Genomic DNA, 26,225 nt, shown 5'->3' with positions numbered 1-26,225 from the left:
TCCAATATCATCTGATTGGTTTGCTGGAAGGCAAAGCGATCAGATGATGTGTCAGGTTCAACGATGTGAATCACATGACACATCAGCTGATTGTATAAACACCGTTTATACAATCAGCTGATCCATCAGTGCAAAAAAAACTCAGCAAACTACTCACTTTTGTGCAAACTCCCATCTGATCGCTGCAGGAGCCGGCGGTAATCAGCTGATGAAGTCACCTGACCGCATCAGCTGATAGTTTAATCCGGCCGGGCGGTAAAAAGCCGGCCTCACCGCTGGACTTATACTGTCAGCTGTTTTCGTCAGGTGACCGCATCAGCTGATCAGCGGCAGGTCCTGCAGCTAACGGTCGTGTCCCGGGAGTCTGAACACAGCCGGAGCAGGGGTGGTGGTACCGGGAAGAGGAGCTGGGTGCAGACATGTACTGGGAGTCTGCAGACAGGTGAGTATGAGATTTTTTTTTTTTCTACTGTTCACTTTTGATTTCGCAGCTGCTTCCACCTCCCATCCGGACATTGCGCAGGACGGGAGGTGGAAGCAGCGGAGGCGGTATCGGGAGGATTCACACTTCTGTGTTTACTAACACATGGAATCCTCTTCCTGTACAAGTGTACTCAATGGGTGAAAAATGAAGGAATAATTGACATTCTGCGTTTTTGTAGGCACCACAAAACGCAGCTAAAAAACGCTGTGTGCAGACAGCAAAAATGAAAACTCAGACTTTGCTGGTGAAGCAAAGTCATGCAGTTTTCTGAACAAAAACGCACCTGAAAAAAGCGCAAAAACGCCGCGAAAAACGTCTTGTGCGCACATAACGTGAGAGTGCTGCTTTGGTGGTAATTTTGTGCCAATTTTGGACTTAAAGGGTTATGCTCAATATCACAATGTGTCTTACAAAAAAGTACATAAATATGTATTCATATGTGCCAATATAATAGCTAGATACAATTGGAACCATCCTGCTGTACATGCTCCTGATTGAACATGTGCAGCAGTCACTCCCTGCATTTATTTTACTCACTTATATAGCTCGATTAATTCCACAGCGCTTTAAAGACATGATCATCACTGTCCCTATTGGGGCTCACAATCTAAATTCCCTATCAGTATATCTGTGATAGCTGGCTGCATGCAGAGCTCAACGTTTCTGTACTCATGTAATACAGCTTGTAATTACTAAGCACTGCAGCGTTGAACACATCATCAGAGCAGCATTTGCAGTTTCACATCACTGATCTGTGAGCAGCAGTCAAGAAGCGCAGCTCAGCTCTGCACTGCCCAGTTATTACGACCTTCATTGTGGAGGAGTACAGGAGAGATGAGCTCAGAGAAACCAGCTAACAATCTAAAAATCACACTGCAGCTGAATTACCATATTTTTTGGACTATAAGACGCACTTTTTCCCCAAATGTTGGGGGAAAGTGGGGGGTGCATCTTATAATATGAATGTAAGGCTGCGGGGAATGAGGGTGCTGCGGTGGAGCGGGTCATCGGCTGCATGTGCAGGCTGTAGCAGCGCCTGCCGAGACCATGTGCGCCCACTCATTTCATATGCTAGCATCCTGCCGCCCATCATCTCTCAGCGCTGAAGCCGGCATGGACAGGTGGGTGGGGGATGCATGCATAATTAGCAGCCGGCCTGCGTGATCACCCCTGGCAATTACAGCCTGGAGTGATCATGTGCGGCTGTATTCACTGCCTCCCCGCGCATCATCATCAGCGTGGGGGGCAGTGAACAAGTACGGTATACTCACAGGACACTGATCCCTGCAGCATTGCGATGTCCTCCTGTCTGCTGGCCAGCTGATCTGTGTAGAGAGTGGTGAGCACATGGATGATGTCATCGCTGTGCGCACCGCTCTCCACACAGATCAGCTGGCCGGCAGACAGGAGGACATCGCGATGCTGCAGGAATCAGTGACCGGCTCCACACAGGTCAGCAGCGCTGCTGCTGACACAGACAGGAGGACGAGCAATGCTGCAGGGAGTGAGGAAAGGGGAGTATAAATGTTCATTTTTTTCTATGCCATAGGATACAGGCCATATAGCAGGATGAGGGCATATACCAGGATGGGGGTATATGAGCAGGATGGGGGTATATGAGCAGGATGGGGGTATATAGCAGGATGGGGGTATTTATAAGGATAGGAGCTATACCAGGATGAGGGACATATATTCAAGGATGGGGATCATATACAAGGCAGGAGGATCATTACCAGGATGGGGTACCTTAGTAGAGAATTTGGGGACTTTACCCCCATAATAGTGTCAGCAGCAAATCCTCGCCCCATAACAGTGTCATGAGCACATTTTTGCTTGAAATTTTATTTTCCTATTTTCCTCCTCTAAAACCAGGGTGCGTCTTATGGTCCGAAAAACACAGTAAGTAGATGGCAGAAGATTAAATCAGCAGACAGGATATTTTACAGGTTAAAGATTGCATAAGAAGGATAAAGTAAATTTGACACTTAGATTGGTGTGATCCTATTTTAGACAGGTGAGGCTAGTAAGGAGCAACCAGGAGCGGGTGGGGAAGGGTTTGCAGCATAAAGGAAAAGAAAGTGCTGCATTCAAATGTAGTTCCAGGAGATAAAATAGGACCGTGCATTCTGCTACGTGTAGCTGGATGCACCAAGGGGCAGCAGATGAAAAAAATACACAAAAGGTACAAGAAACAAAAGCATGCTGTGTGAAAAATAATGTGATTCTGGAAATAACCAGTTAATCTTGTGCTTGCAATATCATAGACTGTTGTTTAACAATAAAATAAAGTGTAATATTTTTTTTTCATGTGAATGCACATTTGTTATATTGAAAGAATCACTCCCATTAGCTTTTTTCCGGAAACATGAGCAAATGTTAGTATACAGTAGTGTTAGTGTGTTAATATACTCACAGTTCCATAGGGAATGAATGGAGTGGCAATTGAGTATGGGGATAAAAATGCGCCATTCTGAAAAACTGTGCGGATTGCAGTGTTGGATGCCTTCCAATGAACAAGTTATCACCTATCTAAGGGATAGGTGATAACTTTTTACTGGAGAATCCCTTTAAGCCTAGTCACAGATATATATGCATAGAGCACTGTGATATATAATACTACAATACAGAGACTTGTAGTCCCAAATATACAGATTGTATTACAATTGCCATCCTAATTTTTATTCCTGCCTAGAACTAAACCATACCTTTAGAGCCGATTCACCAAAATATTTTACCCCACAAAATATTATAGTGATGGGAATTTAAGACATAACCTTTAATAGGTCAAATATAAAATATAAAACTGGTCCGAGACCCAACATCCACACGCCCTGTTAGGTAGCACCCTATCGATACAGTTAGGAACCAGTTGGTAACTACTGTACAGTAATAAGGTGCCTAAATCAGAAACAATTTATACAATAGGACGATAGCTCAAACATATATTACATTTTCAGTAAAGGAACAATCTCACCAGATTAAATTATTGTATTCTAAGACATTTCCCAAGAACCCCTCATATGGGGATCAAGGATCCATGTAATCTTTCATCTCCCAAAGATGAAGGGAGGTGAAAGATTACTTGGATCCTTGAATGCAGACTCCCAGCCAGAATCAGACTAGATAAGCGTGGCCTCACTCAATGCAAGTGTATTGTGTGAGGTGCGCCCTTCTAGTAGGATGCTGGCCAGGAGTCTGCATAATGTATACTCACGTGACCACCATTCCCGGCTCTGACGCTGGTGACTTATGGATTTAGACTCCACAACTCCTTTAATTACTGGGGTGACTGATAGAATACTTTCACTAGAAGCTACTAATAGCAACATATTATTACAAAAAACATTTGGTATACGTTTAGTAGAACGTAACAAAAGATAGACTTACATCATCATTTTTCTTGTCCATCGATGATGCTGATGTCGCAGTTGCACACCAGAGCTAAAAAAAAAATACATACAAAATGTTTCACAAGTCAAAAAAGAATCAAATCAAATAAAATTCCACAATTAAACATTTTCAAGAAAAATTTTGTGAGATCATATTAGTAAAGTCTGTGATCTTTGACTGTGGCAGAGGAATCTTATAGGCACTTAAATCACAGAATGATTTTGCTCTCACGGGAGGTAAACCACTAAAACAGCTGTCTGGCATGTTTATGTCCTTCTTAACACCTACATGCTTGGTTTAGTATGAACTTGAGCACTGCGCTCAACATTTACTTTTATAGCAGTTAAAGGGAACCAAACATAAGGATTTTGGTATATAAGGTAAAGCCAGTGCAGTACTGGCACTATCAGGCACAGGCAGTACATACCATCAGTGGGCAGCTCGGATATTTAGGCTGTGAAATCCAAGTTTATGAAGTTTGAAAATTCATCCACTTTTTGATTGATGTGTGCACTTCTCCAGATAATATCCGGGCGGGTTATGCACATGATTCACGACCCCCCCCCCCCCTCCGCCGCCTGTTCCTCCCTCTGTCTGTATGCAAATGTCTCTATTCATAAACACGGCGTCGTAGTTGGCGCCTGCGCATAGCGCTTATCTCCGGTGCCATATATTTGAAGCCCTCATTACCCAGTTTTGTGCCTGAGAATGCGGTGCATGCGCCCTCGCTTCTTCAGATCTCGTTATGACCGCGAGAGCGCGTGCGGTCACAACAGGACTGGAGAACAGCTGATCTTACCCAGATTAGCTGCAGCTACGATATCGTCTGCTGCAGCTAATCAGTAAGATCAGCTGTTCTCCAGTCCTGTTGTGACCGCCCGCGCTCCCGCAGTCATAACGAGATTTGAAGAAGCGAGGGCGCATGCGCCGCCCTCTCAGGCACAAAACTGGGTAATGCGGGCTTCAAAATCATGGCGCCGGAGATAAGCGCTATGCGCAGGCGCCAACTCCAACGCCATGTTTCTGAATAGAGAAATTTGCATACAGACAGAGAGAGGGAGGAACAGGCGGCGGGGGGAGGGGGGGCGTGAATCATGTGCATAACCCGCCCGGATATCTGGAGAAGTGCACACGTCAATCAAAAAATGGATGAATTTTTCAAACTTCATAAACTTGGGATTTCACAGCCTAAGCATCCGAGCTGTCCACTAATGGTATATACAGCCTGTGCCTGATAGTGCCAGTACTGCACTGGCTTTACCTTATATACCAAAATCCATATATGTTTGGTTCCCTTTAAAGAAACAGTTGAGAATGAATTTATCCCCTTAAGTCCCCAACAGAACTGCATTGTTAAGAGATTAAAAAATAATTTATTTTTTTTCTGGAAAAATACCAAAAGTATTGAATATAGAGAAAGTGGGCCTCTCTCTAGGATTGTGTCTGTTAGACATAATAAAGAATGGTCCTCCGTACATCTAATGAATTAAATTCCTTTTCTCTAATGTTTGATGGATCCTGGCAGAAGGATGGGAGCATGTTCTCCTGAGAGCTGTGGAATTCTGATGTCACGTGTGGTAAAAAAAGATGGGTCCAGACAAAATAAAATCCTATTTGCTAGGGTCCTCAGATAAGGTTACTTGATTGATAGAGCGGGGGGTTCACTAAGTCTTCTTGCTGCTGTTATGGCTACAAGGCATGCCGCTTTACAGGGCAGTTTATTTAAATTTACTGAGGCTAAAGGTTCAAAAGAAGAGACAGACCCTTCAGGACAATATTAAAGGTCTCAAGGTGGGGCATATTGGATCTTCTTGGGTGTACCCATGAAGCCATGTTAAATCCTGGTCAAAAAAAGACCTTAAGGAGGATACCTGTACTTAGATGATGCTGTAGGAAATCCAAGATTCTGTCGATATCTGGATGGAATAAATCCAAATTAACAGCCCCATACCATGAGATAAAGGTTTTCCATATTTACCTATAGATAGGATCGGTTATCTGTTTTCTGCTATTCTGAACAATAGATATGACCCTATCTGACAGACCTTTTGTCTTTAATATTTTGGCTTCAGAAACCAAGCAGACAGACATAGATCTTGCTGGGCTAGATGGAAAATTGGACCTTGTTGTAGAAGGTTGTAGATTGGAGAGAAGATATGGAAGATCCCCAGACTTCAGGTTGTTTAATGTCCCGAACCAGTTCTTTTTGGCCAAAAAGGTGCTTAAAAGGATTGTACCGACTTCCTCGGTGCTGATTTTCTGAACGATTTTTGGTACTATATGAGTTTGGGGGAAAAGCGTAGGTGAATCTGAAATTCAAAGGAAGGGCGAATGTGTCCACTGCCACACACACCTGTCGTTCGGCATCAGGGAGAAGTATTGCTCTACTTTTGCGTTACATTGTTGAGGAGGACATTTCCATCAAATACTTAATTTCTTGACATAGGGGATTGTGGGAAGTATGTCCAATGAAATCGATTTGCATTGCATACGTCAGTGTTCAGATATATCCAAGATGGCCCCAAAGACGTCATAGATCCACCCATCACCATGGATCTGCCCAATGACGTCATGAAACCCGCCTATCAGCGTCACCACGGGCCCACCCGATGACATCAGGAGACCCGTACATCAGCGTCACCATGGACCCGCCCAATGACATCACAGACCCACCCATCAGCATCATAGATCCACTCATTGGTCAACCCATGGATCGTCCCACTGACCAATGGACATATCCAAACATACCCATGCCCCTAGCCTATATAAGATACAGCATGACTAAATAAATGCTCTCTTGGTGCCATTACTGTGATCGAGGGGAGATTTCACATCAGACTGTTTGGCTGGTGATGGATTCTTACATGCGTGTTACTCAATCAACTAATTAGGTCAGCAGCAGGCAACGTGTGAACGTTTCTAAGAGTTCACCCTAAAAAATTGGCGCCATGAACGTTGGACCATCAGACTAGAACGCCCGAAACCCTGGGAATCGGCAACTGGAACGGCAGGATGAGCTACACACCCCAAGAGTTTGATTGCCTCCTAACCAGAACAGTCTGCTGATTTTCATAATTAGTAGTCTTTCCTGTGGTCTAGGGGTGTGTGGCACTGATTGCCTGACCTTGTCGGATTTTTAGGGTATCTGTAGACGGCAGATGGGCTTCACGGCTGTTGGCCATATTGATTGCGGAAGAACCGTCACATGTTCAGTTGCCTGCTGCATCTTGTGAAGAGGGGAGATTGACTGCTAGTTAAAAGAGCAAGTGGGTTTTTGAGTTGTGTCTGGAGACGTAAAAGGATATGGTCTGTCGCATGGTTCATGGTGGTCGAATGTGACATGGTTTGTTGTTCTGTGAGGAAATACGTGGGACTGCTGGTAAGTGGTACTCTAGGGGCCTAAGGCTGGATGGGAAGTGGCTGGTATGGATACCATTGAGGTTTAGCACAAGCTTGGGTGATATAATTGGTACAAGGTGTCTTGAAGTCTAGAAAGAGCGCTGGGCGTGAATAGGCTGGTATGGGCATCTTGTAGCCAGGGGTGACACCATTGGTGTCTTTGTGAATTACAGAACGCAGAAATCAGACAGGGAACACGTGACAGGACAGGGATGAATTTAGAAGTGTGTGCTGCAAATTCAAATTTTTCTTTAGTGTTTCAATTGTGAGTCATCTCCCTTGTCTTTTTGTATGTCTGCTGTTTTTATCTTGGTCTGCATAGAATAAGATGGAGAAATTGATGAAGTTGTGTCGTATTGGCACTGGGCCAAATTTAGATGGCAAGTTTGACCCCTGCCCATTAGTTGCGACTCGTGAAGGGAAGAGTTATGTGAAACAATGTAAAAAACTTATGAAGTTATGTGGAATGCCAACAGGAGGAAGATGATAACCTCTAGAGTGAAAGCTTGTGATGAAAGAGAGGAAAGGTGTCCTGGAAGACAATGGATTGTTATCTGCTGCCTGTGCATGGGGAAGAGTTTCTGAAAGTTTCTATAGCGAGAACTGGGTAAAAGAGGAAAGGAAAAAGACAAAATTTTGAGTTATGTGTATTACAAAAATGTACCTTCTGAGCGGACACCACCATAAAATGGCGATGGTGGGTATGGGCCTGTTTTAGTTGTATTCGTAAAAATCCGGATGAGAGTGAACTTTGTTGTGGATGTGGGGACTTAAGGCCGCAATATGGTGGAGAAAAACCATCTGCTGCTCCTGGTGGTGGCCATTTTGGAAAGAAAATATGTGCTGCTCCTGTTGGCGGCCATTTTGGAGAGAAGACGTGCTGCTCCTGGTGGTGACATTTTGGAGAGACGTCATGTACTGTTCCTGGTGGCGGCCATTTTGATGGAGACAAATGTGTTGCTCCGCTCCTGGCAGTGGCCATTTTAGTGGAGACAAATATGCTGTTCCTGGTGGTGGCCATTTTGTTGGAGACAAATATGCTGTTCCTGGTGGCGAACATTTTGTTGGCGACAAATGTGCTACTTCATGTGACGGGCACATATCTTTGTAAATTAAGTGACGCACAATATAGGATATATATACAGCTTCCAGTAGTGAACATCCTAGACCAATGCTGCACACCACACGAACAGATCCCCTCTACCCAGTAATGAGTATTAACGGTCAGTACTACATGTCTCTGAGAAGTGAACAAACATTACCTACATTTCCCGTCACAACAATGTCCGGTGAAGCACTGACCCTTTCTCCCACCACTCCTACTGTGAATCGAGCCATCCTCCCACCTGGATCATCCCCCCCATCGACCCTTTCCACTGTCACGTTAGCTGCACACCCGCAAAAATCACTCTCAGCACGACCCTTTCCACTGTCACCTCTGACCCCAATCCAGCCACACACTCACGTGAACCACTCCAAGCAGTGACCTTTCTTCCTATCACTTCTGATGCAACAACACTCTCACGATCACGCAGTGTCCCTGACACTACTCCCGGTATCTCGAGGGTCCTTTCACAACCAAGTGCACATCTATACGGGACAGTTACTGTATCAGGGGAAGGCACAATTTCGGAAGAAAACACTAATACCACAGGAAGCATAAGGGGAAGGGAATGTTGGCAACCAGTTCATAAAAAAGAGCTTCCAGGATAACCCTTATTGGTGGTGGATAAGGGTGACATAGCAATGGAGACAGACGCTATTATCAATGATGCGAATTGTCGCTTAAAGCACAATGGAGGTATAGCTAGAGCTAGAGTGGAAGCAGGAGGGGTGACTATTTAAGCGGACAGTTGAATCATTGTTGAATCACGTGGTCAGATAGCTATTGGGGACATAGCAGTGACTAAACCTGATAGTCTTCCCTGTAGAATGTTCATACATGCTGTGATCCCTACCTTTGACCCTATCCATCCAGAGGTCTTCAACAACTTTGCGCTGCAATAACTCGCATTTTAGAGTATGTGAATACTACTCAGCAGATTGAGACCTTTACAATTCCCGCTATTGGTTCTGGCATTTCCTGGTATCTTGTTCATGCATGCGCAAGGGACATACCATATTTTTCGGACTATAAGACCATAAGACGCACCCTGGTTTTAGAGCAGGAAAATAGGAAAATAAAATTTTAAGCAAAAAATGGGAGTCATGACACACTGTTATGAGGCGAGGATCTGCTGCTGACACTGTTATGGGGGTAATGTCTCCAAATTCTAGACTAAGGTACCCCAGCCTGGTAATGATCCTCCTGCCTTGTATATACAGGATATGTCCCTCATCCTTCTATATACCCCATCCTGGCATATGGCCCCATCCTGCTACAGTGCCTACAAGTAGTATTCAACCCCCTGCAGATTTAGCAAGTTTACACATTCGGAATTAACTTGGCATTGTGACATTTGGACTGTAGATCAGCCTGGAAGTCTGAAATGCACTGCAGCAAAAAAGAATGTTATTTCTTTTTTTATTTTTTTTTTAAATTGTGAAAAGTTTATTCAGAGGGTCATTTATTATTCAACCCCTCAAACCACCAGAATTCTGTTTGGTTCCCCTAAAGTATTAAGAAGTATTTAAAGCACAAAGAACAATGAGCTTCACATGTTTGGATTAATTATCTCCTTTTCCAGCCTTTTCTGACTAATTAAGACCCTCCCAAAACTTGTGAACAGCACTCATACTTGAGGTCCAGTCACACTAAGCAACTTACCAGCGATCCCAACAACGATAGGGATCGCTGGTAAGTTGCTAGGAGGTTGCTGGTGAGATGTCACACTGCAACGCTCCAGCGATTCCACCAGCAACCTGACCTGGCAGGGATCGCTGGAGCGTGGCTACTCGAGTTGCTGGTGAGCTCACCAGCAACCAGTGACAAGCCCCCAGCGCCGCGTGGAAGATGCTGCTTGGTAACTAAGGTAAATATCGGGTAACCAACCCGATATTTACCTTGGTTACCACCGCACGGAGCTACACGTGCAGAGAGCAGGGAGCAGCGCACACTGAGCGCTGGCTCCCTGCTCTCCTAGTTACAGCACACATCGGGTTAATTACCCGATGTGTCCTGCAGCTAAATGTGCAGAGAGCAGGGAGCAGTGCACAATGCTTAGCGCTGGCTCCTTGCTCTCCTAGTTACAGCACACATCGGGTTAATTAACCCGATGTGTGCTGCAGCTAAATGTGCACAGAGCAGAGAGCAGCGCACACTGCTTAGCGCTGGCTCCTTGCTCTCCTAGCTACAGCACACATCGGGTTAATTAACCCGATGTGTCCTGCAGCTACATGTGCACAGAGCAGGAGCCGGCACTGACAGTGAGAGCGGCGGAGGCTGGTAACAAAGGTAAATATCGGGTAACCAAGGACAGGGCTTCTTGGCTACCCGATGTTTACATTGGTTACCAGCCTCCGTAGAAGCCGGCTCCTGCTGCCTGCACATTTAGTTGTTGCTGTCTCGCTGTCACACACAGCGATCTGTGCTTCACAGCAGGACAGCAACAACTAAAAAATGGCCCAGGACATTCAGCAACAACCAACGACCTCACAGCAGGGGCCAGGTTGTTGCTGGATGTCACACACAGCAACATCGCTAGCAACGTTACAAAAGTTGTTCGTTAGCAGCGATGTTGCTAGCGATGTTGCTTAGTGTGACGGGGCCTTTGGTCAACATGGGAAAGACAAAGGAGCATTCCAAGGCCATCAGAGACAAGATCGTGGAGGGTCACAAGGCTGGCAAGGGGTACAAAACCCTTTCCAAGGAGTTGGGCCTTCCTGTCTCCACTGTTGGGAGCATCATCCGGAAGTGGAAGGCTTATGGAACTACTGTTAGCCTTCCACGGCCTGGACACCCTTTGAAAGTTTCCACCCGTGCCGAGGCCAGGCTTGTCCGAAGAGTCAAGGCTAACCCAAGGACAACAAGGAAGGAGCACCGGGAAGATCTCATGGCAGTGGGGACATTGGTTTCAATCAATACCATAAGTAACGTACTCCCCCGCAATGGTCTCCGTTCCAGACGAGCCCGTAAGGTACCTGTACTTTCAAAGCGTCATGTCAAGGCTCGTCTACAGTTTGCTCATGATCACTTGGAGGACTCTGAGACAGACTGGTTCAAGGTTCTCTGGTCTGATGAGACCAAGATCGAGATCTTTGGTGCCAACCACACACGTGACGTTTGGAGACTGGATGGCACTGCATACGACCCCAAGAATACCATCCCTACAGTCAAGCATGGTGGTGGCAGCATCATGCTGTGGGGCTGTTTCTCAGCCAAGGGGCCTGGCCATCTGGTCCGCATCCATGGGAAGATGGATAGCACGGCCTACCTGGAAATTTTGGCCAAGAACCTCCGCTCCTCCATCAAGGATCTTAAGATGGGTCGTCATTTCATCTTCCAACAAGACAACGACCCAAAGCACACAGCCAAGAAAACCAAGGCCTGGTTCAAGAGGGAAAAAATCAAGGTGTTGCAGTGGCCTAGTCAGTCTCCTGACCTTAACCCAATTGAAAACTTGTGGAAGGAGCTCAAGATTAAAGTCCACATGAGACACCCAAAGAACCTAGATAGCTTGGAGAAGATCTGCATGGAGGAGTGGGCCAAGATAACTCCAGAGACCTGTGCCGGCCTGATCAGGTCTTATAAAAGACGATTATTAGCTGTAATTGCAAACAAGGGTTATTCCACAAAATATTAAACCTAGGGGTTGAATAATAATTGACCCACACTTTTATGTTGAAAATTTATTAAAATTTAACTGAGCAACATAACTTGTTGGTTTGTAAGATTTATGCATCTGTTAATAAATCCTGCTCTTGTTTGAAGTTTGCAGGCTCTAACTTATTTGCATCTTATCAAACCTGCTAAATCTGCAGGGGGTTGAATACTACTTGTAGGCACTGTATATACGGTAACCCATCCTGGCATATGGCCCCATCCTGCTATATACGGTAACCCATCCTGGCATATGGCCCCATCCTGCTATATACCCCCATCCTGCTATATACCCCCACCCTGCTCATATACCCCCATTCTGCTCATATACCCCCATCCTGCTCATATAGCCCCCATCCTGCTCATAATATACCCCCATCCTGCTCATAATATACCCCCATCCTGCTCATAATATACCCCCATCCTGCTCATATTATACCCCCATCCTGGTATACGGCCAGCATCCTGTGGCACATAAAAAAAATAAACGTTCATACTCACCTTACCTCACTCCCTGCAGCATCGCTCCTCCTCCCGTCTGTGTCAGCGGCAGCGCCGCTGAGTGGAGCCGCACCCGTTCTCCTGCAGTATTGCGATGTCCTCCTGTGCCAGTGGCGGCTGCGTGTGGACACATGCGCACAGCGATGACGTCATCGCTGTGCGCGCCGCTAGTCTCCACTCAACGGCCGCTGCTGGCACAGGAGGACATCGCAATGCTGCAGGAGAACGGGGACGGGTCCACTTAGCGGCCGCCGGCAGCCAGGAGGACATCGCGGTGCTGCAGGGGAACGGTGACAGGTGAATACACTGATTCACTGCACCCCGTGCTGATGATGATGCGTGGGGAGTAGTGAATACAGCCGCACATGATCACTCCAGGCTGTAGTTGCCAGGGGTGATTATGTGGGCCGGCTGTTTATCCCTCGCCCATCCTCCTGCCCATCATCCCGCCCACCTGTCTACTCCTGCTTCAGCGCTGAGAGATGGGTGGGAGGATGGGCGTGCATATTAAAATGAGCGGGTCCACGTGGTCACGGCAGGTGCTGCTGCAGCCTGCTCGTGCCCCCGATGACCCGCGCCACAACAGCACCCTCCTTACCAGCCCTATATTCAGACCATAAGACGCACCCCCCACTTTCCCCCAACATTTGGGGGGAAAAAGTGCGTCTTATGGTCCGAAAAATACGGTAGTTGGAGTTATAATGAACAAATGCAGCCCCACAAACATTGATTAGTAATGAACACAGGATAGTAAAGGCTCTCAAGACTGCCTGCCTCACCTGGACTCCACCTCATGATATAGGAGCTGTTCAATTGGAAATTCTCCCTCTGGGATTACCACCTCCTCCTGCCCCTCACATACAATTGTTGATGCCCATATCCATGTCTGGGGAGCCCACCGTCTATGTCAAGTTTACACCTCAGCAAGCTATTGAACCAGCTTCCAGATCCAGAAAAACAGCAGATGCCTTTTGCCAGAAGCATGCATCAAATTCAGATAAATTACTTTGCAACATGGCAAGATCTCATTTCCCTGGCAAATGTTAAAGCGGCTGATGCGTAATAGCCCCTTATGTAAACTGCATTCAATGATGCCACACTTGTCAGTGACACCACGTGGGACTCCGATGTTGAGTTCTGCCAACAACTTAAAACATGGGCCTCGGAAAAATTAGCTGATCAATCAACATCGCTCAAGGATGTCAAGCAAGAATCAGGAGAATTAGTGGAGAGATATCATGATTATTTAACTCAAATGTTTAGTGACCTCGGTTTCAGTAACCAAATCAAAGTTGCTCATCTCCTCTTTTGTTGAAGGCATTCGGGAAGTCCTGAGGAAGCAATTTCAAGCAATCAGACCTGAGTATGCCACATTGGATCCTAAGGATGTCTTAACTATCGCTAAGATCGCTAAGGGGTTTGAAAAAACACTCCCTGAAAAAACAACAACTTCGAATAAGAAGATTCATATCCTATGTAATGATGTACAACATCAAGGTCAGCTTCCTTCAACTCCACATGCTAGAGGTCTCTGTTTCAATTGTGGCAAACTCGGTCACTATAAGGCTATGTGCCCACGGGGACAGTGTCCTGCGGTTATATTCGCAAGACATTCTGCAGGTGCTCCCAGAAATCCGCAACAGGACTTTCTCCGTTTCAATGCTGTGGATATACAGCGGAATGTCGTGCGGATATGGTGCGGACATTCTGCATTGAGGATACAGTACCATGGCTTCGGCACTGCATCCTCAATGCAGAACAAGTGCTGCAGTGATCGGGGTGCTCATACTTACCTCCATCATGCAGCACCTCGCTTTCCGGCGGCTGGGTCACTGTCAGCGTCCGGTCTGGTGCACTGTGCTGGAGGTAGGCGGGCCTCAACTAGCTCCGGCTGTCACATGACCGGACCTCGTGCAGGCCCCGCCCACCTCTTCCTTCCTGTACCTGGCTGGATCCACCGCGCTGCTGTACATCGGACGGAGAAAGTGACTCGGGTCTCTATCAAGGCAGGTAAGTATATGGGACCCTGCGGAGAAATCCGCAAGAATAATTGACATGCTGCAGATTTTTCCGCATGAAAATACGCACGATTTCCGCTGCGGAAAAATCCGCAGCGTGGGCACAGCATTTCCCAAATGCCATAGAAATGGCTGGGAAGTAGCTGAGCTGCAGATTTCTGGAAAATCCATGGCTTTTCCGTGAGAAATCCGTGGCAAAATCCGCGCATTTTCCGCAGCGTGGACACATAGCCTAAACGCGACTGTAGAAGCTTTCCTCAGAACAAGTACCTAGATACCATGGTGGAAACATCTGTAGACTTGGCTATCCCCGAAAGGACCAGTATTAGTTAAGTCAGACACAACCGCAGGTCCACCCGCATGCCAGTCACATCGCTGCTCTAAGGGATTTAAATATCCAAAAGGACAAGGGCAAGCCCGTGTCCACTACTTCGGACTCTACATCTGATCAAATAGCCAAAGTAACTATTAACGTTCAAGGCTAACCCTTACCGTTCCTTGTGGATACAGGTGCAGCCAGGAGTGTTATCAGATTACAGGACCTGCCCTTTCCCGATCGGATATCTTCTGAGGTCGTGACATGCGTGGGAGTAGATGGCAAACCTACTTCTAACAAGCTCACCCGTGAAGTACAGATTGGACCATATGAAGATGTATTTATGCGCCTAGTGGTGTTCCCCACCTGTCCCACTAACCTTTTGGGAGCAGACCTTATTCAAAGACTGATAGCGACTATCAACTATTAATCCCATGGTCTTACCATTACCATTACTGATCCGCTCGATCCGAGTGAAGAGAGTCAACTTCAAGCAGCACCTTTGCTTATGATCATGGACGAAGTCATTAATGCCGCTTCAGATGTTCCACCAGAAGTAATGTTGCAAGCCCTATCTACTCTATGGTCTACCGGCCCTGAAGATATTGGACGTCATGCAGTACCTCCGGTATGGGTCATTCGTAAATCAGGAGCTCAACTCCCCAGAGTGCCCCAATACCCTTTTAAATCTACCCAGGAAGAGTCCTTGGGCACTGAAATGACTCTCCTGGATAATGGGGCACTAGTCAAGTGTACCTCTCTCTGTAACATGCCTTTGTTCCCAGTCAAGAAGAGGACATTGAAAGGAGAAGCCACAAAATACAGTATGGTTCAAGATCTCCGGGCTGTTAATGCAGCAACTGTATTGGAAAGTCTCCTTGTGCCCGATCCACGTACATTGCTGTCTGAAAAAAAGACCAACGTGGATACACGCCTCCCACTGCAATAAGTTCACGCCTCCATCAGAGCCTTCTGAATAATGCCACATATCTTTTACCTTGTGTGTTACGCCATTCTATACTCCTTTGTAGGAGCACTACAGGCTGTGATCACCCAAGCAGGGGGGTGATCACGTTTTGGTACAACACCACTACACAAGTTGTTTCTTTTAAAATTCGGTTATTGTGATGTAGTACAGTGCGACACTCAATAGGCTTCCTCACCTTCCTTGATGAGTCAACTGGCATAGCTGAGATCAGGACAACAATATATATGTGTTACGGGTGATGGGGGGGGGACAAACATGAAGTTCATGGAGGGTAGTCTGGTAGAACACTGGTGACGACTGGGAGATTGGGGGGTATAGACCGAAAACAGCCCTAAATAAACTAGACTCCCATGGCAAATCCTTACTCAGCCGGATGATACTGTCCTGTACAAAAGTCCTCAAGCCCTGTGATACCATCTGCCAATGCAATCCCCTAGTCCTTAACCTGGAGACCCTCAACTTGGCGACAATGGCACCTACCTACTGGGCATATACAGTATGAATATGGTGGGTGTGCTAGTTGTGCCAATCAAGATATCTTCAAATTAGCAGACATAAGAGAAATGTCGACAAAAGATAAAAATACACACTCAAATTCCCTAATGTTTCATATTCAAAAACTAAATAAAATTATAGCCATTGCAAACCCCACAATTGAAGATCTCTTTGCCGTTGAAATGGTACACCGAGACCAACTTATGGTTGAAGTGGATGAAATATACAGCCAATCAAAATAATAAATCTAATTGCTTTGTCTATGCAGTGGTGAGACCCCACTTAGGATCTGTCCCTCTAAATTTACCCCCAGATGTGGAAAAATGTTTCTGGAGTCTGTTCACTTACAAATTCATTAGTGAATCAAATTGTGAAAACTGGAAAAAGAAGTAGCCCATAGTAAAAAAAAAACCTAGCCCAGGTCAAGGCATTACAATATATCCGGGAAAATACACCTGTTATACTAACACTGAAGGAAGCACATATTTGGGTAATTTCACAGAGGGATATTGCAGCAGATATAATAATGCCACCAGAGAGGACCTGGTCAAACAGACCCAGTCCATTTCTGATGTTTTCTGGATATGTGGGGACATGAAGATTAGAATTCATTTAGAAGGTGACTGGATGGGGGAATGCACAATAGCCAAAGCCATAATGCCCTTCCACACGGACATTCCTTGTCCTAGGAAAACCACCGAGTCCATCAGCCAAACAATATTCACAATGAAGCAAAACATTATCCAGCATCTTCACATGGAAAAGATTACTAAAATGAATCTACCGATGCCCCCATCTATCTAGGAAATCCCTTATTAGGCCCTGTGCACCCGCTGCGTTTTTTGCTGTTGAAAAGCTGCAGAATTTGTTCATAACCTTCCTGCAGTCCTTCTCCAGCAAAATCTATGAGAAAATCAAAATAATTTCCGCAGGTACCTGCATTTTTGCCATTAAATAATGCTTAAAAACTGCAGGGACCAATCCACGGAAAAACCACTGCAAATCTGCACAAAAAACGCAAGAAACTGTCAAATCTGCACCAAAAACGCAACAAACCGTGGCAAATCTGCATGCAGTTTTTGGTGCGGAATTCTGCCAGAGGGTGCGGAATTTTCTTACGAAAATGCCATTTTCCAGTGCGCACAGGGCCTAAAGGCTGCTTTACACGCAGCGACATCACTAACGAGATGTCGTTGGGGTCATGGAATTTGTAACGCACATCCGGCCTCGTTAGCGACGTCGTTGTGTGTGAAACGCATTAACGACCATTAACAATCAAAATTACTTACCTTATCGTTGATAGTTGACGCGTCGTTCTATTCCCAAATATCATTGCTGTTGCAGGACGCAGGTTGTTCATCGTTCCTGCGGTAACACACATCGCTACGTGTGACACCCCAGGAACGAGGAACATCACTGTACCTGCGTCCCGCCGGCAATGAGGAAGGAAGGAGGTGGGTGGGATGTTCCGCCCGCTCATCTCCGCCCCTCCACTTCTATTGGGCGGCCGCTTAGTGACAAAGCCGTGACGCCGCACGAACTCTTAGAAAGGAGGCGGTTCGCCGGCCACAGTGACGTCTCTAGGCAGGTAAGTCCGTGTGACCGTTCTTAGCGATGTTGTGCGCCACGGGCAGCGATTTGCGACGGGGGCGGCTGCTTTCACCAGCGATATCGCTAGCGATGTCGCTGTATGTAAAGTGGCCTTTAGAGTCATTATGTGGAGGTGTGCAGCATTACCCTCCATACACTCTTCCATGTGGAGAGACTGGTGAATTCTCTTCTCTTTCTGCCTTCACACATTACATCATTATCAAGCAATGATCGGCCCCCAGTGTCTGTACTGGATGTGGACAGTCATTCTGTGGGGACAGAGGCCTAGAAAAGCCTCACTATGGTATCCAAACTAGTCTTACATGTTGGATAAACCCTTTACTAGCCCTGTGTATTCTGACAACACTGCTCTATAGGCAGATCAGGCTTTTTTTTTATGTATATATATATATATATATATATATATATATATATATATATATATATATATATATTATATATATATATATATATATATATATATATATATATATATATATATATATATATATATATATATATATATATATATATATATATATTTTGAGGCCCCTCCTGTACTATCATCACATATAGAGGCCCCCTGAAGAGTAATTGCATATAGCCTAATATAATATCACTGACGGTAAAGGATAATGACACTGATACTTGGGGTGCAGGATACTGACACTGACACTGGGGGTACAGGATAATGCCGCTGACACTGGCGGTACAGGCTAATGCCGCTGACACTGGGGGTACAGGATAATGCCGCTGACACTGGGGGTACAGGATAATGACCCTGACACTGGAGGTACAGGATAATGACATAGAGGGTACAAGATAATGACACTGGGGTACAGGATATTGACACTGACGGTACAGGACACTGACACTGGGGGTACAGGATAATGACACTGATACTGGGGGTACAGGATAATGATACTGACACTGGGGGTAATGGACACTGACACTGGGGTTACAAGATAATGACACTGGGGGTACAGAATAATGACACTAACACTTGGGGTACAGGATAATGACACTGATACTGGGGGTACAGGATAATGACACTGGGGGTACAGGATAATGAGTCTGACACTGGGGGTACAGGATAATGATACTGGGGGTACAGGATAATGATACTGACACTGTGGGTACAGGACACTGACACTGGGGTTACAAGATAATGACACTGGGGGTACAGAATAATGACACTAACACTGGGGGTACACAATAATGACACTGATACTGGGGGTACAGGATAATGACACCGATACTGGGGGTACAGGATAATGACACTGACACTGGGGATACAGGATGACACTGGGGATACAGGATGACACTGGTGGAACAGGATAATGACACTGGGGGTACAGGATAATGACACTGACAGTACAGGGTAATGACTAGAGTTGAGCGCGGTTCGTGGTTCTCCAGTTCGCGGTTCGAGTGATTTTGGGGGGTGTTCTAGATCGAACTAGAACTCGAGCTTTTTGCTAAAAGTTCGAACGCTCGAGTTACGTTCAAGAACGGTTCTATCAGCAAAAAGCCAAGCTAATAACTAGCTGGCTTTTCGCTGGAATAGTGTAAGTCACTCTGTGACTCACACTATTATGAAATTTCAGCGTATAGTGTGCAGGGACTGCGCGTTCAGAGCACTGCTGCTGGGATAATGGCGATCACCATTTTTTTTTTTTTTTCCTTTTCTTCCTTCCCTAAGCGCGCGTGTAGTGGGGCGGGCCAGCATGTCAGCCAATCCCAGACACACACACAGCTAAGTGGACTTTTTGCCAGAGAAGTAAGGGCATGTGTCATAGGCTGTCCATGTCACATGTCCTTGCATTATAAAAACGGACATTTTGTTCCAGCACGGCATTATCTGCCTTCTGAGTCTGGGTGTCAGTCACCGCTGACGCAGCTCCTGCCGCCGATCCTGCTGTGTACGCTCTACACACAGCGCTATACAGAATAGGGATAGAAGTTTCTTTCAGCCCCTTTAAAAGCTAATAACAGTTGGCTCAAAGCCATAGGTGACAGTCAGGTCCGTGGAAACAGTTTTTAACAGCTACAGATAATAGCGTCTGTGTAGCTAAGCTCAGGGACTTCCTTGCTGCATTTCACCATTAAGAGGGATAGAAAGTGAGGCTTCCTTTCCTCTACACTGACCCACAACCCGGCCACTGTACCCTCCTGCCCTTTTTAGCAAAGCCATTTTAAATGTAAGAGTGCTGCCAGTTAGTGGCATCCTAAAAGTGGCTGTTGGATTTCATTAGTGTCCCACTGGTGCCAAGCTATTTCCAGCACCTCTGCATTGCACCCTCAAGCTCATTTTTACTAAGCCATTATACTAGCAAACACTGAGCAAACTTAGTGGCATCCTAAAAGTGGCTGTTGGACTTCATTAGTGTCCCACTGGTGCCAAGATATTTCCAGCACCTCTGCATTGCACCCTCAAGCTCATTTTTACTAAGCCATTATAATAGCAAACACTGAGCAAACTTAGTGGCATCCTAAAAGTGGCTGTTTGACTTCATTACTGTCCCACTGGTGCCAAGCTATTTCCAGCACCTCTGCATTGCACACTCAAGCTCATTTTTACTAAGCCATTATAATAGCAAAAACAAAAAACAAAAAGCCAGCATTTTTAGTGCTGAAGTGCACATTTAGTTTTGGCTTTTTGTTTTTTCTTCATTGAATTGGTCGGTGGCTGACCCCCACCTTGCTATGCACCCCAATTTGGGATGTATTCCACCTGTCTAGATGTTGGCGGTTGGTGACTGTTCACATTCAGTCATCAGGCCCTGTCCACAGGCCATTTACTTCATGCAGCATTTGCTTGGACCTGTCCCGCCCACAGCCATGACTCAGTCATGGGTACGGGATTGAAATAGACCAGGTGGGTGCTGCTAAGAGCAGTTCTACTATTCATATGTGAGGCCGTATGGCACATTTTATAAAAATATTTTAGTGTAGGACTGCCCTAAATGAGATTTGCCGTGACGTGGCGGGGTAGCTCAAGAAATTGCAATTTTTTGCCAAAAATCTCAAAATTTTTATAATAAGTACAGTTTGGAATTTTTAGTGCTGAAGTGCACATTTAGTGCTGGCTTTTTGCTTTTTCTAGATTATAATAGCAAACACTGAGCAAACTTAGTGGCATCCTAAAAATGGCTGTTGGACTTCATTAGTGTCCCACTGGTGCCAAGCTATTTCTAGCACCTCTGCATTGCACCCTCAAGCTCATTTTTACTAAGCCATTATAATTGCAAACTGTGCTGCCAGTTTAAGGGCCATAGTTGCATTGTCAGGGATAGTCTGTGTTGTTTCTTCTGCTGCCAATAAAGCTAGACCACCTCTGCAATCTACACTACCTCTTAATTTTTACTACCACATTTTAAGTGGACAATCTTCTCGCAATCAAAATGAGTGGCAAAATGACAGATGCTGGTGGGAAGGGGAACAGGCGTGTTGGAAAAGGAAAAAAAGGGTTTGTCCATGGGGAAGGTGGCAAAGCTCCATTAACATCTGCTGAAGATAGACCATCTTCCAGCAAAAGTAAGATGTCTACTACTTTCCGTGGACAATCAGATGTGCTCCCTTTCTTACGGACACGAACAACTGGAACAAAGGTAGATGATGCCCAAAAAAAGAACATGCTTGAATGGATCTCAAGTGGTCCAACAAGTGCCCTCTCCTCCACCTCAACTACCACATCCAAAAAAACCCATTCCTCTGAGTTGTCATCCCAATCACACTTGCTTTCTCCCAGCTCTCAAGTCTCCATCCCCCCTGCACAGTATGGTGGAACAGAGATGGCTGAGTCTGCAGAGCTGTTCAGTCACACTATAGCCTGGGAATCAGAGGTCTGCTCCCAAGCTACAGTGAGTACAGACCAGGAAATGGTCTGCAGTGATGCCCAGAACCTTTGTGACTCAGATTCAGGCCGTGATGACCAAGTTTCTGAGCATAATGTTGACCCTTATTCACAAACTGAAACACCTGTTGTATTAGACAATGAGGAACATACTGATGACGATGAGACGCAGATACCAGATTGGGATGACAACTTAAATATTCAATCAGGGCAGGAAGAGGCTCGGTCTGAGGGTGAGGGGAGTGCAAACAACGCTTGATGAGGAAGTTCTAGATCCCACCTACTGTAAACCCACAGTCAGGCACTTGAGGAGGTCAACAGAGGCGGTGGAGGAGGATGCAACTGACGACGAAGTTACCTTGCGCCTTCCTGGACAGAGGAGGAGTACTGGTAGCACGTCTACAACTGCATCCTCAGCCACCACTCTGCCTCTGAGCAGTAGTCGGGGTGGCTCAGCAGGTCGCATGCCCTCTAAGCCTTGCCTAGCCTGCTCCTATTTTGACCTTGCAAAGGATCGCCCAAATCATGTGATCTGTAAAATGTGTCGGGAATCTTTTAGTAGAGGAAAAAACCTCAGCAGTTTGACAACTTCTTCCATGAATCGTCACATGAATAAACATCATATGTCCCAGTGGGAAGCTCACCGTGCTGTAATGCGGCTTAGCGGAGCGGACCATCCACCGCCTGCCCCTTCCAGTGCATCCGTGCGCTCTTCATCTTCTAGGACTGTGGGGACAGCTGTCACACCTGGTTTTCCACGCACAACTTCCACCACTGTAACCGCAACAGGCAGTTTGCTTGGTAGGTCGTCAGTTGGTTTGGAAGGGGAAACAAGTGCGTGTGTACAGCTCTCTCAGACATAGATAGCACCAACATTGGATAAAGGCAACATCATGTCTACGCCTGCACTTTCCTCACAAACCTGCATTTTTCCAGGGACAACCTACTCACCACCGTCTACACACAGCAGCCAGATCTCTGTCCCTCAGATGTGGACAAATAAAAGGCCATTTCCTGCGACCCATGACAAAGCTAAGAGGTTGACTTTATCCCTCTGTAAGCTCTTGGCTACCGAAATGCTGCCTTTCCGCCTGGTGGACACACAGGATTTTCGAGACCTTATGTCTGTCGCTGTGCCCCAGTATCAGATGCCCAGTCGCCACTACTTCTCTAAGAAAGGTGTGCCCGCGCTACACCAGCATGTCGCACACAACATCACCACTTCCTTGAGAAACTCTGTGTGTGAACGGGTGCATTTCACCACCGATACTTGGACCAGTAAGGATGGACAGGGACGTTACATGTCGCTGACTGGGCACTGGGTAACTATGGTGATAGATCATGAAGGGTCTGCTGCACAAGTCTTGCCGTTCCCACGACTTGTGTGTCAATCCTCTGTCTGTCCAAGTTCCTCCACAGCTTCTGCCTCCTCAACCTCGTCTGGGTCCTCCACCTCCGCCCCAAGCCTGCCTGGTCAGGCCACCAGCGTTGTAACTGCGCAGAAGGAATCACGCACCCCTCATTACTATGCTGGCAGCAGAGCACAACGGAATCAGGCGGTCTTTAGCTTGAAATGTCTTGGAACTAAGAGTCACACAGCTGAGGAGTTGTGGTCAGCTCTGTGGTCCGAGTTTAATAAATGGTTGTCTCCACTCAACCTGCAGCCTGGTAAGGCCGTGTGCGACAATGCTGCAAACCTGGGTGCGGCCCTTCGCCTGGGCAAGGTGACACATGTGCCTTATATGGTTCACGTGTTGAACCTTGTTGTTCAGCAATTTTTAACACACTATCCCGGCCTAGATGGCCTTCTGAACAGGGCATGAAAACTGTCTGCTCACTTCCGCCGTTCAACCACCGCAGCTGAGCGACTTGCATCGCTCCAGAAGTCTTTCGGCCTGCCGGTTCATCGCCTGAAATGCGATGTGCCGACACGCTGGAATTAGACTCTCCACATGTTACAGCGACTGTGGCAGCACCACCGAGCCCTGGTGCAATACGTCATGACGTATAGCCTTGGCCAACGAGATGCAGAGGTGGGGTAGATCACCCTGATGGAGTGGTCTCAGATCAAGGACCTATGCACCCTTCTGCACAGTTTCGACATGGCGACGAATATGTTTAGCACTGACAATGCCATTATCAGCATGACAATTCCAGTCATTTACATGCTGGAGCACACGCTAAACACTATTCGGAGTCAGGGGATGGGACAACAGGAAGTGTAGGAACTACAGGAGGATTCATATGCGCAAGGGACAACATCACCAAGGCCCAGACGTTCATCATCACCAAGGTGGCAGGCATGGGACCATGGGGGACAGTGATCAACAAGGGCGCATGGTAGCAGGCAAAATCTTGAGGAAGGTGCAGGAGAACATGAAGAAATGGAGGAAGAACTGTCCATGGACATGGAAGACTCAGCGGATGAGGGAGACCTTGGTCAAATTTCAGTTGAAAGAGGTTGGGGGGAGATGTCAGAGGAAGAAAGAACGGTTAGCACCTCTATGCCACAAACACAGCGTGGACTTGGTCCGCATGGCTGCGTAACACACATGAGCACCTTCTTGCTGCACTACCTCCAACATGACCCTCGTATTATCAAAATTAGAAGTGATGAGGAGTACTGGCTTGCCACACTATTAGATCCCCGGTACAAGTCCAAATTTTGTGACATAATTCCAGCCATAGAAAGGGACGCACGTATGCAGGAGTATCAGCAAAAGCTGTTACTCGATCTTAGCTCGGCTTTTCCATTAAACAACCGTGGTGCACGGAGTGAATCTCCCAGTTGTAACTTGACAAACATGGGACGGTCTCGTCATCATCAACAGTCTAACCGTACCAGCAGCACCGTATCTGGTGCTAGTAACAGCAATTTTATTGAATCGTTTCATAATTTTTTTTTAGACCATCCTTTGCAAGGCCACCAGAGACAACAAGTCTGACACATAGTCAACGGCTGGAGAGGATGATACAGGAGTATCTCCAAATGAACATCGATGCCATGACTTTGCATATGGAGCCTTGCTCATTTTGGCTTCAAATCTTGAAAAATGGCCAAAGCTTTCCACTTACGCCTTGGAGATCTTGTCGTGTCCAGCTGCCAGCGTTGTCTCTGAACGTGTCTTCAGTGCTGCTGGGTGTGTGCTGACAGATAAGCGCACACGCCTGCCGAGTGACAATGTGGACAGACTAACGTTCATCAAAATGAACAAGTCATGGATCCACAAGGAATTTACTACCCCTGTGTCATCCTGGGGAGAGTAAATGCTTGTGTATTTTGAAAGTGCTTGATGCAAATCTACCTGTGAAGTGTACAACTGGGGCACAAGTGCTGCCACTGAAGGGGGGTCTGTGTGGCCCAATTTTTGGAAAAAAGGGAGACTCCGCTTGGAGTAACCCTTGCTTACAGTGTTTCTAAAAATGATCCAAGATGAACAGATCTGGGATCAGCAAAGACTTTGCTACCTACCCCGGTGTCATCCTGGGGAGAGTAAATGCTTGTGTATTTGGAATGTGCTTGATGCAAATCTACCTGTGAAGTGTACAACTGGGGCACAAGTGCTGCCACTGAAGGGGTGTCTGTGTGGCCCAATTTTTGGAAAAGAGGGAGACTCTGCTTTGAGTCACCTTGCCGTGTTTTTCATCATTTTAGAAGGGCATGCCATGCCTATATCTGTGTCTCCTGCTCTTTTTCCTTGTCCAGCTCTTTTGTTTTCGCATGAGTATATGTCCTTGTCACTTTCCCATGTGTTTGTGTTGTGTTGTGAGTTGTTTGTCACCTTTTGGACACCTTTGAGGGTGTTTTCTAGGTGTTTTTAGGTGTTTGTGATTGCCTCCCATGGTGTTTCGAACTAGACCTCCGTTCGACGAACCAAGCACGAGCCGAACCGCGACCGATTCGCTCATCTCTAGTAATGACGCTGACACTGGGGTTCAGGATAATGACACTGACACTGGGGGTACAGGACATGAACATCGATGCCATGACTTTGCATATGGAGCCTTGCTCATTTTGGCTTCAAATCTTGAAAAATGGCCAGAGCTTTCCACTTACGCCTTGGAGATCTTGTCGTGTCCAGCTGCCAGCGTTGTCTCTGAATGTGTCTTCAGTGCTGCTGGGTGTGTGCTGATAGAAAAGCGCACACGCCTGTCCAGTGACAATGTGGATATCCTAAAATATTATTTAACTACATAAACAGTAAAAAACTGAAAAGCGATAGTGTTGGCCCCCTTAAAAATAGTCTTGGTGAATTGGTGGAAGGGGATGAGGGTAAAGCCAACCTGCTGAATGACTTTTTTTCTACGGTTTTTATACAAGAAAATGCCATGGCAGATGACATGACCAGTGATACCATAAATTCACCCTTGAATATTACCTGCTTAACCCAGCAGGAAGTACGCCGCCGCCTCGAAATCACTAAGGTTG

General features: G+C 46.3%; 1 protein-coding gene across 1 annotated transcript in view; it reads right to left on the bottom strand.

The window, feature by feature from the left end:
* The window catches only part of LOC142255816 (C-Jun-amino-terminal kinase-interacting protein 4-like), a 665,059-nt gene that overhangs the window by 140,604 nt on the left and 498,230 nt on the right, over nucleotides 1-26,225 (bottom strand). Inside the window, exon 17 of the mRNA XM_075327263.1 lies at nucleotides 3,872-3,925. Coding sequence (XP_075183378.1) covers nucleotides 3,872-3,925 — 54 coding nt within the window. The remainder of the gene's footprint in view (nucleotides 1-3,871; nucleotides 3,926-26,225) is intronic.

This window comes from Anomaloglossus baeobatrachus, chromosome 11, assembly GCF_048569485.1.
Source record: "Anomaloglossus baeobatrachus isolate aAnoBae1 chromosome 11, aAnoBae1.hap1, whole genome shotgun sequence".
In the NCBI taxonomy this organism is placed as follows: domain Eukaryota; kingdom Metazoa; phylum Chordata; class Amphibia; order Anura; family Aromobatidae; genus Anomaloglossus; species Anomaloglossus baeobatrachus.
The sequence above is the reverse complement of the archived record's forward strand: the minus strand, read 5'-3'. Positions and strand labels throughout refer to the sequence as shown.